General features: G+C 40.5%; 2 protein-coding genes across 3 annotated transcripts in view; one reads left to right on the plus strand and one right to left on the minus strand.

Annotated features, from left to right (window-relative positions):
* The window catches only part of LOC144717604 (uncharacterized), a 28,236-nt gene extending 23,716 nt beyond the window's left edge, over positions 1–4,520 (plus strand). Inside the window, exon 4 of the mRNA XM_078593099.1 lies at positions 2,950–4,520. Coding sequence (XP_078449225.1) covers positions 2,950–3,178 — 229 coding nt within the window. The 3' untranslated portion in view covers positions 3,179–4,520. The remainder of the gene's footprint in view (positions 1–2,949) is intronic.
* Positions 1–17,151, minus strand: part of LOC144717603 (dedicator of cytokinesis protein 1-like) — a 214,263-nt gene that overhangs the window by 130,038 nt on the left and 67,074 nt on the right. The gene's annotated exons all lie outside the window — the stretch shown is intronic.

The following is a 17,151-nucleotide window of genomic DNA, read 5'->3' on the forward strand; positions in this document are numbered from 1 at the left end:
CATTCAAAGTCCAGTATATCCTGGTGGAAGCACTCGCCTTGCTCCTCCGAGTACGCTCCCATGTTCTCCTTGAATTTATCAAGATGAGCATCAAGGATATGGACTTTGAGGGACATCCTACAGCCCATTGTGCCATAGTTCTTCACCAGAGTCTCAACCAGCTCCACATAGTTATCGACCTTGTGATTGCCCAGGAAAGCCACGAACCACTTCGAGAAAGCTGTCCCAAGCCGCTTTCTCCTTACTAGCGAGCTTCTTGGGGAATTCATTGCACTCCAGGATCTCCTTTATCTGTGGTCCGACGAAGACACCGACTTTGACCTTTGCCTCAGACAGATTAGGGAAGAAGTCTTGAAGGTACTTGAAGGCTGCCGACTCCTTATCTACAGCTTTGACAAATTGTTTCATAAGGCCCAATTTGATGTGCAGTGGTGGCATCAGCACCTTCCGGGGGTCCACCAGTGGCTCCCACTTGACGTTGTTCCTCCCCACAGAGAACTCGGTCCGCTGTGGCCAGTCCTGCCTGTGGTAGCGCGCCTTGCTGTCTAAATATTTAGTAGTAATTTTTGTATTACTTTAGTACAAATACATGTAAATTTTGATTCATGTCGTTTTTTTCTAACTTTATGTGAACGAAAAGAAAGCGTGGTTACCACATCTATGCCTCTATATAAGGAACGAAACAGTTAGACTTCACAAATCTGGCTGTCGCCTGATGAAGCTAATTGTAATTACTGGCGAAATGTAGTACTCAGATTGTAAATGCTGTGGCTTGGCTCTCCAACACACAGGTGTGCTCTACTAATGACGAATTGGCATGTTCTGTTTACGTGACAACACTTACTAGTTGGCTGTGTCGGGTGGTGGCGGGTTTTAACGACACATTTATATATTTACGCAATCTAACCCAAAAAAAACTTCTGGTATGGATTTATATTTTTATTTTACATTATTCTGATTCAATTAAACGATGCTAGGATATTACATTAAACTTGCACAGTCTCAAAAGAATGATATGTATTTTGTTAATGTCTATAAAAAATGCCTCATGAGAAACATGTTCCTTTTGAGGTCCATTAATATTTTTTACATATACATTTGAAATCGAGAACATTTTCCATAAACAAAAAACACACTTTAAATGTGAAAAAGATGCAGCCGTTGCTAATTATTGTTGAATACATTTCCAAAAGAAAATAAATATACATGTACAACCCTTTGTCAAGCCACTGCTGGATGAAGACCTTCTCATAGTCATGTTGGTCATGGGGGTTGTTTGACCATACTTCACCACACTGGCCAATGTGGGTTGGTGAGAAAAGGGACCCAGGACCAGTTCAGATATGAGACGTGGCAAGGAATTAAGTTAGGTCGCCAGCTTCACAGCGCAGTGCACTAACCACTGCCCCACCACTTCCCATGAAGTAGAAGCTGGATACAAGCACACCCCTTGTGAGGGAGGACAGTGTGCTTATATCCAAAGTAGTGTGCTTGTATCAGAAGTTGGCATTGGTTTACATGCTCAGCAGCATTTTCTAAGGATGTGTTGCTTTTGTCGATACTATGTTCAACGATAATTTCATATAATCATGGGTGATGGATGATATCAATTATGAAAAACAAACATACTACATGAGAATTTGCCACATAAGACCTGCCCTATAACATTGATTGAAAACATATCATGGGTGGGTGGTATAATCATGCCCTGTCACATTTCCAGGTATGTTAATATCTTGTCACAAACCTTACTCTGTCTACGAGTAATAACAATCAAAATTAACAAAACTATATATAACACCTTGCAACAGAATGTCTCGTGAATCCCATTTGATTTGAAATGGTGCAAATGTGTGACATGCTCTTCTGTGCTGTGTATGCGGTGATAATTGGCGACAAAGGATATAGTGTGAAAGAGGGAGGTGGCAGAGTTGAGGGTGGCAGGCACACTCACAGCTCCACTCTTAAATTACCCCTGTGCTCTATGCCTGTGTGTAAACAGACAGCAATTAACCCATTTGACCTCAAATTGCCTCTAAATAATAATTGCAAAAAGTTACTTAAAGCGGTTATGGTCATCTGCCTATAGTATGCTATGCTTACTACTTTGCTGCATTTTTAAAACTGTTTGTCCATCGATATTATTTAGCAGCATTTGTTTGTCTGTAGAATGTGGGTCAGACCGTGTAAAGAAAAGGTGTGTCATAAACCCACCTCCACCCAACACAGCTGATCAAAAAAGTAGCCACCTGAATAAACATGCCAATTTATGAATGCATCACCAGCACCGGTGTGTTGGAGAGTATTCTCGCAACATTTATGAAGCGTAACATTGATTGCAAAAGCCGACGTGTTAAAACCTATACCGGTTTCAAGATTCTGTGTCTCATCAGCAATGCCAGGCCTGTTAAACCACCACTGCCATTTCGATTTAAAGCTTTCGTGACTGCAGGAATTCATCTTCTTGGTTCTTTCGATAAAGTCACGTAGAATGGAAACAATAAAAGTAATAAAATAAAACATAATAAAATAATTCTCACGACGTTTCGGCCACAACGCAAGCAGCCGTCATCAGGTGAAGACCAGGTCTGTCGGGGAGACGCTGGTCTTCACCTGATGACGGCTGCTTGCGTTGTGGCCGAAACGTCGTGAGAATTATGTTATTATGTTTTATTTTATTATTTTTATTATTTCCATTCTACGTGACTTTACCGAAAGAACCAAGAAGATGGACACCACTGCCATGTTACCAAATGCTATTGTGGCAACAGCACTCCATTGTGTGTAATGTGTTCATTCTGCACTCTTGAGACATTCGTTACGTTACGGTTGCTTACGAACGTAAGTTGGGTCCCGTTAAATGCTCTAAAAAAAGCGTTATTGTCTCGAAACTCATCGTTCGGTTCCACGCGCCAAATGGCTATCTCACCAACGCTTTTGTCTCAACAGCGTCGAACACGACTTTAAGCAGCAGGAGGACAAGATCCACAGGCAACTGAAGCCGAAGGAGACACCGTGCCCTGGTACCACTCCCCAGGAAGAGGTGATCGACACTCAGCCACCGCCACCGCCCAGTCCTGAGGTCAAGGCACCAGAGTCCCCACCGAGCCCTGTTCAGCAGAAGGCCCTCAGGCCACTGGGCAAGAGGGAGAAAAAGGGCTGCTTCTGGTTTCTCTGACAGTGCTCTTTTTCTCGCACTGCCATGGACACTCGTAAAAGCACAGGGAGGGCTCCAATGAACCAGCATTTTTTTTTGACCTACTGTGTTTTGGGACGGACAGAGGAATGAAAACCGCTTCCACTGAACACTGCCCAAATGTGCGCATACGGTAGTGCTGTATGGAACATTTTATAACGGTACAATGGCAGTTGATCATGAGCGTGGGAAGAAACGTACAGTGAGTTGTTGATGGACAAACAAAATACTTATTGCAATCTGTTAGACTTCTCTTTCAACATTCGGAATAGGCCATTGATACCTGCTTGTAATAATAGGTGCATTACAGAATGGTTTAAACAGGATTTATTTTCTTGCCAAAAAAAGTAAGCAAAAACAACGGTAACAAAGTTGGCCAACTAATGGCATGCATACCGTATGAATATTTTCATCGCACAGCACCTTGAAGATGAAGTAGTGCCTATCAAGCATGACTGCTAGACTTTAACATAGATAATGGTTAATTTTATATGCGTATAACATTGTCACGAACATGTCGCATACGGAGTGAGACATGACACCTAATTTTTTGCCTGTTTACAAGTGTGCTGCCATGGGTTACCTGCTGAGACCGAACTGGAGAGACAGCTCAGAAAACAAGGAAGGAAGGAAGCAAACTTTGAACCCTCCTGATGGATTTACACAGAGGTGCCATTATTTGGCAGCATGCTCAGATGTTCCCCACGTTTGCCAAGTAATGCCACTGAAACGTCACGTCCCTGCCATACGTGCCACTTACCCTCCCCATTGCTCCTCCCACCCACCACCTTGCTTCACAAACCCTGGACATGCAACTGATGTAAATGCAAAACCTCTTGTGAATTTGTGTTTATTGCGTGAAGTGTTTGGACTGCAACAGGATGGTGTGAATATTTTTGCCACGGAAATATTTTGTCAATGAAATATCATCTCATTATGAATATGATAGTACAATACCGTACCATAACAAATCATTGCAACTTAACAAATAGACTTTATTGTGTCCACAATGTTTTGTCGGCATATTTAATTATACTTATTTATTGTCGTATGACAATCACGCTAAAATGAAACGGTATATAATTATTTCTTGTTTAAAAAAATACAAATCACCCATAGTTTAACAAAACTATATTTAAAATTGTGAAAGTATTTATTTATTATTGACTTGCTTTTTAAAACTTGTACTGTTGTTGCGTGAAAAAAATATATATACTGTAATCAAGAACATAAAATATCACCTCGTTTATATATTGCCATTAAATGATACATTATTCATTGTAACATGCAGTGAATTATAAATTATAGTAAATTTTCCATACAATGTTTTGAGTAATTTGTTTTTTCTTCTTCCCAAATGTGTTTTGTCACTTCAGTGATTTCTCATGCTGATGGGTCATAGACAAACTTCAAGTTGGAGCTTAATTTAAAATGATTAGTGGTACACTAACTTGCTACATTAGTTATCGGGAGCCCGCCGCTTGGGTTTGTCGTCTGAGAGAAGGTAGGTCCTAAAGGTAGGTTAAGGTGCAGCTCTGTGATCGCTTGCTTGTGCCGCTGTGCTGGCAGAATGGTCTCCACTAGGGAAAGCTGTAGAGGGAAGTTGGCCTACTCTCCTACGCTGGCCAGATGTCTTGGGAGAGGTGGGATTGCCCACTTTATCTTCAGGGCCTTTGGGGTATAACACTTCAAATATGTCTGTATGAGGGTTCATCTATAAAAAAGAAATCTCAAAATCAAGCCTATATATAAAATATCAGATAATCCCAAGAAAAAATGTGTTGCAAATCTCTCCGCAAAGGGAAGTAATGTTACTAACAGGACATCACTTCTGCTGTCTTTCCACCAAACTGGTGTCACGTGGTGGCGAGTGATGTGACGTGTGTGAACGTGATAATACATTAATTCCTAACACAACAAATGACGTGAAAATCACGAGAAAAAAACGAAAAATGAATTCCAAAATGTTTTAATTTCAAACTGATCCCAGATTCTCTTGTATATTTGTTAACCGTGAATGTTCCAATTTGAAACACTAGTTTATAATTTGGATTATGAAGTGATATTTGGAGACTTAATGTGAAATGTTATTAACTATGAACCAATTTATACTGATTAAGAAAATATATTACTCATGAAAAAGCTAAAATCTTTTCAATCGAGCAGTTTGTACTTAATAACATGAAGAAAACGGAACTGGTTAAAAAGATCAATTATTTTTGGATGGGGAAATATTTATAATATCTTTACGAATCATACCGACTAAAACTGTTAATGAAGTGTGAACAGTGCAAAGTGAAACATTTCTATTCCAGACGTTCCATGATTACCATAAGCTGTTAGGTTTCTACACACCCCGCCAGGAATGTAATGCTGCAAATTAGCAAGCTAATCTGGGTTTGAAACATGCTCAGGTGCACTCGTGTGACATTACCTGCGCGTAGAACGGTCACAAATTGCGTTAGTGGAATAACAGAGACCTGGTTTTTACACGCTGACATGAATTACGCGCTGCCAAATTATACATGTCAACGCCGCGACCGCACATTTATACGGATTGGCCTAAAATTTGGTTACGTCTAAAATTGGCAACTATTGAGATTAATTCGTGTTTTTTTTTTCTTCCTCCCACCTGCTAAAAATTGAGAGAGGTGAAATAAAACACGAGATTAAAATATGACGGTCTGCTTGTGTTATGGATTGAAGGAAATTCTTTAAAAGACAAAGAGTGGTGATCAATAGGCGAGGGACAATATGGGGAGTCCCATAAAGCATGCCGGATTCTGGAGTCATTGCTGATTTTTGTAAGCGACAGGTCTTCATCAATAAACAATGAGAAAACATAGAGAGCAATAGCTCACTGTACCCTGCTGTATACATTTCGGCATTTCTCTTTAGATTGAATTTCATGTTTGTTTCAGAAAAAAAAGGGAGCAGCGCATTTCATTAAACATGGTGAATTATTTCCACCCAACCAAATCATTTCGTTTTCATGAAAAAAAAAACGGTCAACCTGACCCCTCCGTGTTGCCTTATTGATGGCTGAGACCATTGCACAACTCGGCACAGCCAGATTGAACATCAGTCGACACGTTGAAGGCATGAAATGAAATTCAGCGCAATATTTTTTGACTGACAAACTCTCAACAAACTCCCAAGGTTACGCCGCAGAAACACAGCTATTGTTTCCAATTTTAATTTTAATGAGTTCACACTAAACAAGAGTATTAAGACCATGCATGCCCAGTTTTAGCATACCCCAAAGCAACGATTGTGGTAAGAATTACGCATAAAAAAACTAATTAATGAATAAGAAAATACTATATTTTGTGGAAAGTATGCTCAAAGTTTCAGATTTCACCATTTGTGTACGTGAAATACTAGTTCGTATTGAAACTATACAACTATTTTCTGTGATTAATGTCTCATTATCCTTTCCGTTGGTGACTAATGTTTGCTTATACTAACACATACATTGACATATACAACCTTTTGTTATTCTTGAAGATGGTTGTAGCAATGTCGCACATTTTTAAAAGGCATGTTTATTTAACTGTCATATGCTAATTGTTAACTGGTAAAGATCTGTCCAAATTTTAATTCTAGAATTTACCAAGAATAAAATTAACCCAAAATACAAGGTTTAGAACTGCGATAATAATAACAACAGTATTTCATAATGAAACATCAATTTATATTACCAACTCAAATATTGCTGTCTTACTGAAAATAAGTCCTGGAAAGGTCTAAAAAAAATTATAGACAAACATGCACGTTTTTTTTAACAACTTGCAGAAAATAATTCAGGTAAATTGTCAACTTATTCTTCGTGTCATGCTTCGTAGCCAAAAGTTATTGCGTGTTCTGACACTTCCTCTGTAATGCATTGTTATGCAGTAAGCAAAGCATGGCAGTGGTAGTGTGTGTGTGCGAGAAACTAATGAATTGCAAGCACAGAAGCGTGAAAAGCGATTACTCAGTTGTATGTGTGGTAGTAATGGTGCAGTATCTCTTGCTATTTCTAGAAATGCTGAATGGGACGTAAAACAAAAGCATGAGCCTCAGGCTTGTATGTTTTTTTTAAGTGTGTCCTGCAGCCACATTTTCTTCAGTGTTCCATTGCATGTAACCAGGGCTTAATTTCAGCTGAAGCTGTCTGGAGGGGAAGGGGGTTGAGGTGGGGGGGGGCTCGGAAAAATGTCCACGTGAAATTAAGCTCTGAGAGTAACAAATGACTGTTTTTAGGAAAATGGCACAATTGCCCCAACATGTGAAATTAATATGAATTTTAATTAATTCTGCAAGTGTAAATCAAGTCATTAATATTCTGCGTGCAATTATTTGCAAGTGCATTATATGCATATTTTACTGTAGCAATGACCGTACCACTTCGGTATTCATATTTGTTGAATACATTCTTGCAATGTTTACACAAGTGAAATATCATACATTAGCCAGAGTATTACAAAAGCAAATTACTCGCTGAACAAAATCAAATGTGGTAAAGTAACAGGCGCAACGTGCACCCATCATGCGAGAACGAGCGTAGCACAAAAACAATCTTTGTATCAAGACTCAGGGTTGTTTGTTCCCATTATTCTGATTAAACCCTACTTCTGCAACAGAGGCAAGTCTGTATATAAGACAATAGGTTAAGATATACGTCACTGATCTAAATAAAATGCTGTATTGCTACGCAAGAATCCATAATAAATGTGCTCCCCACATAATGAGCAGACAATGTCACGGGGTCAAATGGACTCCCTCCCCATGGGTGAAGCTACATTTACGAGGACGAATAAATGTATCTCATTCACAATATTAAGCAGAAGTGGCAGGGAAAGGACGGTGCGTAGGAGGTCGTATGAAGAGACAGTTTTGTGGGAGGCAGTGATCTGGTGTCGGGGCTGGTGGAGGGGGGGCGGTGAGTGGAGAAGCAGAAGAGATTGGGATGAGAAGCTCTGATGAATGGTGGAGAGGATATGAAGACAAGAATGACAGCTAGACTGAAAGAGCAAGGGATAGTGAAGAGAAGGGGGCAGGAGGTGTTCGCGTCGCCGCTTGATGCAAACGGCGGGGTATTGGATGAGAGAGTTGCTCACTTAATGTTTGTAGGAGGGGGCAGATTGAGCAGGTGAGAGAGTCGTGAGTGATTTTTCTTTTTCATGAGCGTAGCTATGAATGCCTAATCTACAAATCTTACAGCGCTAACCATCAACATCACTTCACGCGTAATGAAAAAGCACTCATTGCCCATTTCACAACAAACATGTGAAATTTCATTTTCCGCATGTATATGTATTATAAAATGCGGAATATATTAATGTTGCATATATATATCCTACTGAATAATACCTATTGGAGGTGTGGTCATTGTATATGCACGTTCAGAAATTAAAATAATAAACTAGATAATAAAACCCAAAGCGTAGAGAAAGGTAGATAATACTTAGCTCTGTCCTTTGCATTGACACTTTACATTGACTCTAATCGTGTTTAAGATCATTATGCCTATGATCAAATTGCATACAATGCATCCCCATCTAGACATATCTCAGAAGCAACGTTTTTGGGTTAGATCGAGTTATTTATAAATGTGTCGTAACCCTCCACCACCCGACACGGCCAATCAGCAAAAAAGTGTCACGTTGACAAAAGACAAATAGTTAACTACTTTAGCCCACCGGTGTGTTGAAGCGTGAAACCACAACATTAAAATGTTTGAGTAGTACGACGTTTCGCTGGTAATTGCATCCAGCATCATCGGGCAATTCGCCAGAATGGTTGGGGATTGACTCAGCCCATCCCATCTCAGAAGCTAAGCAGTCTTCAGCCTGGATAGTTCTTGGATGGAGGAACCACCAGGTTAGCATAGGTGGCTGTGCGGCTACATTGCACGCAGTGAAGGGCAGTGCAGGAAAATACATTTCAAACTGTATTTTTATTCTCTATTCTGATACGTTTGTTGAAGTATGGCCAAACAATAACCCCCCAGGAACCACACAGTAGGGGGGGGGGCTTATCCAGCAGTGCACATATACACACGTGTACAATATCATCGCAGCGTGTGTCCGTACATAATTCGTCAATGCACCGTACTCGAAATGTATGATCCCGTTATATTTCCCAAGCTAATACAACACGCCTAGGTGCAACCCGACACAGACAGCACAACCATTGTAAAGTGAAATTTAGGCGTTTTATCATTCGGTTTTATTTTAACGTTACAGATATTATTTTAATAGTCTAATAACATGATTAGATGCGAGGCTACTTATGGGAATGTGTCGCGTATTTCAGAGGCTATTTCTGCACCCTGCAATTTGTCCAAAGGCATCCGCGGCACCGCTGCTAACACTGCAGAAAAATCCTGCAAATACTCGGTGAGTTATGGCTACCACATGTACCAAACTCGAGCATTTACTCCACGAGAAATCAATGTTTTGGCACAGAAAAATAGCTAAATCTATTTTCCATTTGCCTAAAGGGCCAATGCGTGAAGACAAATCCACACATATCGTAATTGCTGCTCAAAAATGTTTTTTTTCTGACATACATCAGTGTGAGAAATGACGATGGAACACAAATATAAATTTCTGCAGAAAAATCAGGAGACGCTTGATAGACAGTGCTTCTTGGAGCTCTTTACATCATATATTTTGTATGTTGACAAAGAGAGAATTTTGCCACATATATGTAACAATTAGACTTTCAATATATATGAACAAGACGGTATCAAGCCGGCAGTAGAGCAAGTGGCTTGCAACTGTAAAGTTGTGAGTTAAAATCTTGGTTGGAGGTTGACTCAGCCCATCCCTCTGGGGTCTATCAATTTAGTACCACTTTGTGCAGAAATCAACCCTATGGATAGACTTGCCCCCGCCATACGAACGTGGAATTTCCACCACTGACGTAGGTTTGTAAACAGAAGAACAGTCCTGCCAAAGCTCTCATGTTTGCAGGAAATCACTTATTTGGGGGAAACTATTGTGTATGTTGTCTGTTTGTTGAAAGTGGTGAATTAATGTAACCGTGATAAAGCACAACGTTGTCTTGCATTACAGCGAGCAGTGTGAGGTACTTCATTTAATGGGATACTGTTTATGAAGAACCTCATGACGATGTGTCGTTATCTGCAGACTTTTCCAGTGCATAGACTGTATATGGACTACAGACACTGGATATGCAGTATATCTAGTCAGGCCGCACAGTGAATGCGTGACATGAATATGAACAAATAATAATACAGTTTACAGCCTTTCATTAACCCACTGCTGAATGGAGGCTTCCCCATGCCATATTGGTCATGACCATGTGTTTGACTATACTTCACCACACTGGTCAATGCAGGTTGCGGAAGAGGAAGGGCCCAAGACCGATTTCAGTTACCACTTATCACTGATGTCAGCCGTGACCAGGAGTCAAACTCGAGTTACGAGGTTCACAGAACAGTGTGCCACCCTTTGATATAAGAAAAAAATGAGAAATTATATTTATTTATATTTTGAGAGAATTGTGTAAGAGTTGGTTTCGTTTACGTAACTGTAGGAAAAATCCAGATAAATCAAGATATGCCGTGTTGGACTGAAAAAATATGACGTACTGAAAGGAGCTTCGCAAAGACAGAAATATAAATAAAAACTACATTATACAGCGAAGGCAGGATATGTATGGAAATCTCTACTTTTTCAACGTCGCTCAATGTGTTGTTCATATTCTCATCTTATCATACTCTTCATTCAGCAAAATACTACTGCGCTTAGTTAATTATTTGTAAATTTACTTTTTTACAATATAATTCTGGGACACGGTTTATAGACATTATCTTTTCCTTTACCACATTTAACGGGGGAATTTTTTTTAATTAAATAATCGCAATTTGGAAAACAGTAATTTTGTCAAATTTGCTTGCTGTCCAATATATGTATGCCAATGTCCTCTATTTTGCAAATACCACATAGAGAGAGATAGTAAACTGTTTCTTGGCTGCAGGTTTTGAGTTCCTATGCCAGAATGCGACAAAAACATTCCCCTACAAAATTCTGGATGTATTTCTCTTGTTCACCCGAGTCATCTTTGTAGTTGAGGATTCAAGTGCAGAATAATAATTCTTGTATGGTCTCAAGACAGATAAACAAATGAAAAGTCACATTCAAACACTAAACTCCAACACACATGTTCATAAATACGGTGTCAGTGATGTATTTGATCAAGCCTTCTCGCATAGTTTGTTTTTCATAATATTCTCTGTGCTTACTCCTGCATGTGCATATTTACATTTGATCCTGCTGAAGGCAATACAGTGCTTTTCCAGACTTCACCCTTCCAGGTCAGAACCAATTTTCTCCAAATTAAATAGAAGTGCAAAGTATGGATTTATATAGATGTGAGAAAATAAAAAATACCAGCATTACCTATGATTTCCCATCGCAGTGCACGGTGGGTTTTAAACATTGTGGCTGTTTTTGCATTGACCAAAACCCCATTGTGAAGGGTGAATGTCTACAACATCTGGCAACCCAGCAACATTTGTTTATCGGGCTTGAATCTGCTGATGAAATCATGAAGGTCAAAACCAGTCAAGAGTTTGCCTGTTTAAACACAACTCGATTGGAAAACACTGGTCCAATATACCAATAGGTCAGTGAACATATATATTAGACAGACTTCATGCCTGGTCATTATTTATTAATAATTCCATATTTAGCTTTGCACACTGAAAGAGCCAGTCGTGCTGAGAGTACTTATTTTAGACGGAATCAACATAGGAAAGGTATGCTGCCATGGTGTAATGGTTAACACACGAGGTTCGATAGGGCAGTTGAAATAATGGTACCAGTTTCTCAAATCCCCCCCCCCCCCCGGCTTTGTCCACCCTGGAGTATAAATGGTCACACGTGTGTATGTTGTATGTTTAACTTCCTTCGCGCCGTACGTAGCCAACCTCGGGACCCACAGTTACTCATTTGGCAAGTTTGCGTGTGGTCGGGTAACGTATGGGTACTCCCAACCTCTTGACAAGACATCTTGCCAGGTTGGAAGTGTAAGACGAATAGGTAGGTCACTAGAGCTCCCTCTAGTGGAGGCACTTGCACCAGCAGTGGCGTGAGAAAGTAATTGCAGGGCTGCACCTTTAACTTTCACCTTAACCAACATAGCCATCCATATCTTCTGATAGCACTAGTTTTGTACATGGCCAGAAATCGCCAAGTTTGATTACCATGTCATTGGGTATTTATTTGTTGGGTCACCGCTACACATATAACAATTCGAAAGATCCCTCCGTATAGCCTGTAACAGGCTATGAAGGCCGGAATGGTGCACGAGGGGGTGGGTGGCCAGCACCACGCCCGACCGCCTTTGTCTCCCGAGTGGAGATGTTTATACACCGCACCAAGTACTAATTTGAGGCTGAATCGAACTAGGGGAGGCCCAGGACCAGTTCAGATAGTCGTCGCTGGTGCTGGCTGTGAGCGCTAACCGCTACACTACCGCTCCCCACACATACTACTACACACACACGCACACACTTTTCTTCCTCACCAGTTGCAGATAAAATCGTAACTTTTTTCATTATTCTATTTTACGATCTTCCTCTCAGCCACAAACCAATCTTGAGCCATCTGCTCGTGGCTACCATGCAGGGTCCCACTACCAAGAAAGTATTGCTTGGCGGATACATTCGTAAAAGAACACAGCTCGCAGCGAAACATATTTTGCTCTCAAAGATACCGTAACCTTGTGGGTCCAGAGAGTGAGCGCTGTGTTAAAGTGGCCCTAGGGAATGAGTGATGAATCTTGTACTTCATGCTGAGTAAGATGGTGTGTTCAGCAAGATGTCCAAAAGCACGCTTAACCTCTTTACCTTGAAAAAAATGTTCTTCTAAGTCGGTGTCTTGAGTTAATTTGCTCATTTTGGCAATCCTAGATAAATGCTTTGAAGCCATGATTTAGATGCTTTAAAATTTTGTTGGATACTTCGAGGGTCAAGCAAATGGTTTTACCGTGTGTTTGGCATAGCTTACGGAACATATGTAGATTTAGTTTTGTCCAAAAAAACATTAATCTTACGATCTGTGTTGCATCGCTGCTCATATTGAAGTGTGTTAATTGCTGTGTCGGATGGTGGCGGGTTTAACGACACATTTATATTTACACAATCTAACCCAAAAAAAAAAACTCTATGATGGATTAATTGCATGTTGGAGGGATGATGTAATACCTGGCCAATTTGGCATTGTGCAGCAAAAATGGTACCTTGCAAAGCCAAAAAGCTTTAGCCACACACACGAATAGTCCCATTCGAGTGATTTTAACAGCTGACCATGCTGTAGTTGCACTCAGTGCAAGCTTCTGGCGTTATGTTTTATACAGTTAGAGGGAAATGTTCACATAGGTATATATTGACATGGGCAATCACAGCTGGCCGGAATTGCAATATTACTTCGAAATTTATTGCAACGGCTCGTAAGTTGCCATTGTTCAAAAAGGAAAATAGGCAGATGCTGAGACTGCAAAAGTCACAGGGCAACAAAATATGTAAATGTGACCAAGACATGACAGTGGTGGCTCCTGAAGTATAAATAGGGTACAAGGATGGGAGGCAAGGGCATTGCACCGGTGGGCTGACACGTTTTAAATATTAGAAAATATATTAAAAAAGGCAATGCTACTGCATGTCGTAAGGTAAGGGATATAATCATAATTCGACCAGGTGAATAATAAATCGTGTTCTAGTAAAACAAAAATCCAAGCTAAGTAATGTTTTACAGTTATGTCTGCGCACTAAAATGTTATGCGTCTGAAGGGGCCTGTGTCTAATAATGAATTGCTGAGGTGAAATTTGATCCACCAGTGCATGCATTTATGTCAGCATACTTGCCACTTGACCAAGTACATTAATCTCATCGGGTTCTTGGCTGGCTAAATAAAAGACAACGTGCATTTGAATATAAAGTAGATAACTTCTGCTTAGGCTGACAAGAAAGTGGGTGACACTCGTCCCAATGATCTCTTGCTCCTTCAGGCTTAGGGTACACATTGAGACAAGCCATCTGGTGGGTGTCAGAGGGCATATTGCAGTGGTCAGGGTGAGAGGTGGATGGGAAGAGTGAACAGCATAATAAGTATTCTCTTACCTCTGTCTTTGTCTATGCGGGGAAACAACACCTAGATTGGAAAATAACACAATTTGCTGGAATTTAACCTCTACTGCTTTACTTCAGGGTGAAAATAAATGGCAATGTTGAAACGATAAAATATTGCTTTGGTTGTGTTTTCACGAAGATCTACGTCGGGCGTAGATCATTTCCAAAGATAATGCTTCGCTCTCACTTGTGTTTTATTCCGTCGTTCTTGGTCACAGAAAACACCCCATGTGGGTTTTCACTATGGGGACATCCTGACGCTTTTCGGTCAGATGCTTGTTTTCTTTGCGTTTGTTTTTGTTGTTGCTTGGGAAGTGAAACGGATTTTATTCTTTAAAATAATAAAAAAAAATGTGGCACGTTTGGTAATAAGCACACAGTTACGATCTCAAAATATTCTATTGAGTCAGACTTGAAGTGCGTAGGTGATAATTTCGTTCAGGCAGTAAAATAACACAACATGCATCCCATGTCAGATTAACGTTCCGATGCTATCATAGTACATTCATTAAGCATACTACGATAAGTATAGCTTTACATTAAATTATAAATAATGAACTTTCAAGAAATTCTACACATTACTCAACAACTTAATTATCTGATTTCTGCAACTTACTTATTTTATGTATTGTCCCTTCTGGCTCTTGTATGCAGGTGCATGCGTATATAACCTTCATAATTTCATGAAAGTATAGCGGAAGCAACTTGGGAGTTCAAATTCGACGAAAAAAGGTATTGCCAGATGTGATCAAGAAAGTCAAAGTGATTTCCTACTCATATGAACATTGAGGCAGTGCTCACGTCCTGTTTACAGCCCCGAGGCAGTGGTGGGAACTCCACATTCCTATGGTGGGGGGCGAGTCCATCCATAGGACAACCACCGTTCCCCACAAAGTGGTATACGAATTTATCAACCCCATCTTATGAACTGAACACTTACGGGGCAGAACAATTTCAATCAGGAAATGGAGGACGCAATGAGTGGAACATGTGTGCAGGATGGAGGACAGCAGGCTACTGACACGGGTTTTGGAGTGGGCACCTAGCATATCAGCAGCCAAGGAGAAGACCTGGAGCCACATTCTGGCGATGAACCCCTAAGAGTGGACCTTGGAGGTCTGTCTGATGTCCACTTTACAACGGCTACAGTATCTAGTAGAAAGTGGAGAGCAATGGTTTGGTGACATTAATGGGATTGTATGATGACCTCTTAACCTGGACATTGCTGTCGCATGTAAAATGTCATTTTATTCCGAGGTTAATTTATACTTAGTATATGTTAAACTAATGTTTGGAAATGTATAGTGAAATGTGTAGGATCGAGATGGAAATGCATAAGAGCTCACAACCCACTGCTGGGTGATTTAAGAGTTTGTTCTCTCTGTTGAATATAACTTTATAACTACAAAACCTTTACAATGGGAGCGATGAAACACACGAAGGAAAAAAGTATGCCCGAGAGGACATCCTCTGCAGAGATAGATCAATTCAATCAGCTCGTATGCAGCAGCTAGTTGGATTGTTACATCTTGGAACTGTGAGAGAAGGTGATGGTTTGGGGAGGCCTTCATCGTTAGATCAGGGCTGATGTGATGAATGCCTTTGAAGTAGATTGAACAATTGCCTTTTCAGTTTCACACTATTACTGCCACGAATATTTCACCAAAATATGTTTTTCGTTCTCATATACTGTTTCTATTAGGGGTGTAATGTTGCATCATTGCATCCATCAAAATCAATTCTTAGGCTCACAATATATGCATCGAATAGTGTGTGTGTGTGGACACATTTTTATTAATAGCAGGTAGCGTCACTTGGTGTTGGGTGGATCATTGCACTTGAAGATTGTGAGTGATGGCAGCATCTTGGCGAGGTGTTTATCCTGCAGTGGATTGACCATGGCTGACGATGATGAGGATACATTGCATATGATTCGTTTGTATGACCACTTCGGCCACGAGAGGCAATACAGTGCACCACATTGCAAAAAAAAAAGAATATTCCTTAATGAAATTGCAACCTCCTAATCATGACAATTGATGAATTTGCAAGAGGGAAAATCATTATAGGTCCGGTACGTATCGTCACTTGCCAGCCAAGGCATTTGTTATATATATTGGCGCAGCACACACATTGTATCACGCTATGTCGGGACAAAACATTAATCCATTGAGTGTGTATGGAGGTAACGTCTTTCAAGACTGCGTGGTGGAAGGGAATTAAATTTGTCATGCAAAATGGAGCAGTTGCTCCTTGCTTATAAGGCAAAAACTCTGCATGCAAAAGTTCCCTTAGAATAAATTTATTCATAATGCTGTACTGGTGTGATGGTCTAGCACACGGGCAGATTGCAATCCATAGGTTGCCAACGGAGCATTGGGATCTATGGGTGAAATGCGCCTTACAATGGTACATTATTATTTTTATTATTTGGGGTCACCGGTTAGATTCGATCTCCCGGCGCGGCAATTGAAACGGAACTATTGGACAAGCACACATCCCGAGTACAAATGCAAAAGAAAACCACGAGCATTTCCTGAAGAAGAGCAATGCTGTCACCTTGTCTTAGGCCATCATCACAACAAATGTGCACAAATGTGACCAACTATTTCTGCCGTGATGCAGTTTTCCCATCATTTACAGATTTTATTGCAATTCAAACAACGGGCAAGTGTATTAACCCCCCCCTACACCCCCCCCCCCTTCCCTATGCCCCCCTCCCTCACATCTGTCCACCGGGCAGTCTAAATTAGGTGCACGATGTGAGTCGATCGGCAGGTCGTGCGTGGGTTGGGGGGGGGAATGTGG

The sequence above is a fragment of the Lampetra planeri genome, chromosome 4 (assembly GCF_965212315.1).
Source record: "Lampetra planeri chromosome 4, kcLamPlan1.2.h2, whole genome shotgun sequence".
Lineage (NCBI taxonomy): Eukaryota > Metazoa > Chordata > Hyperoartia > Petromyzontiformes > Petromyzontidae > Lampetra > Lampetra planeri.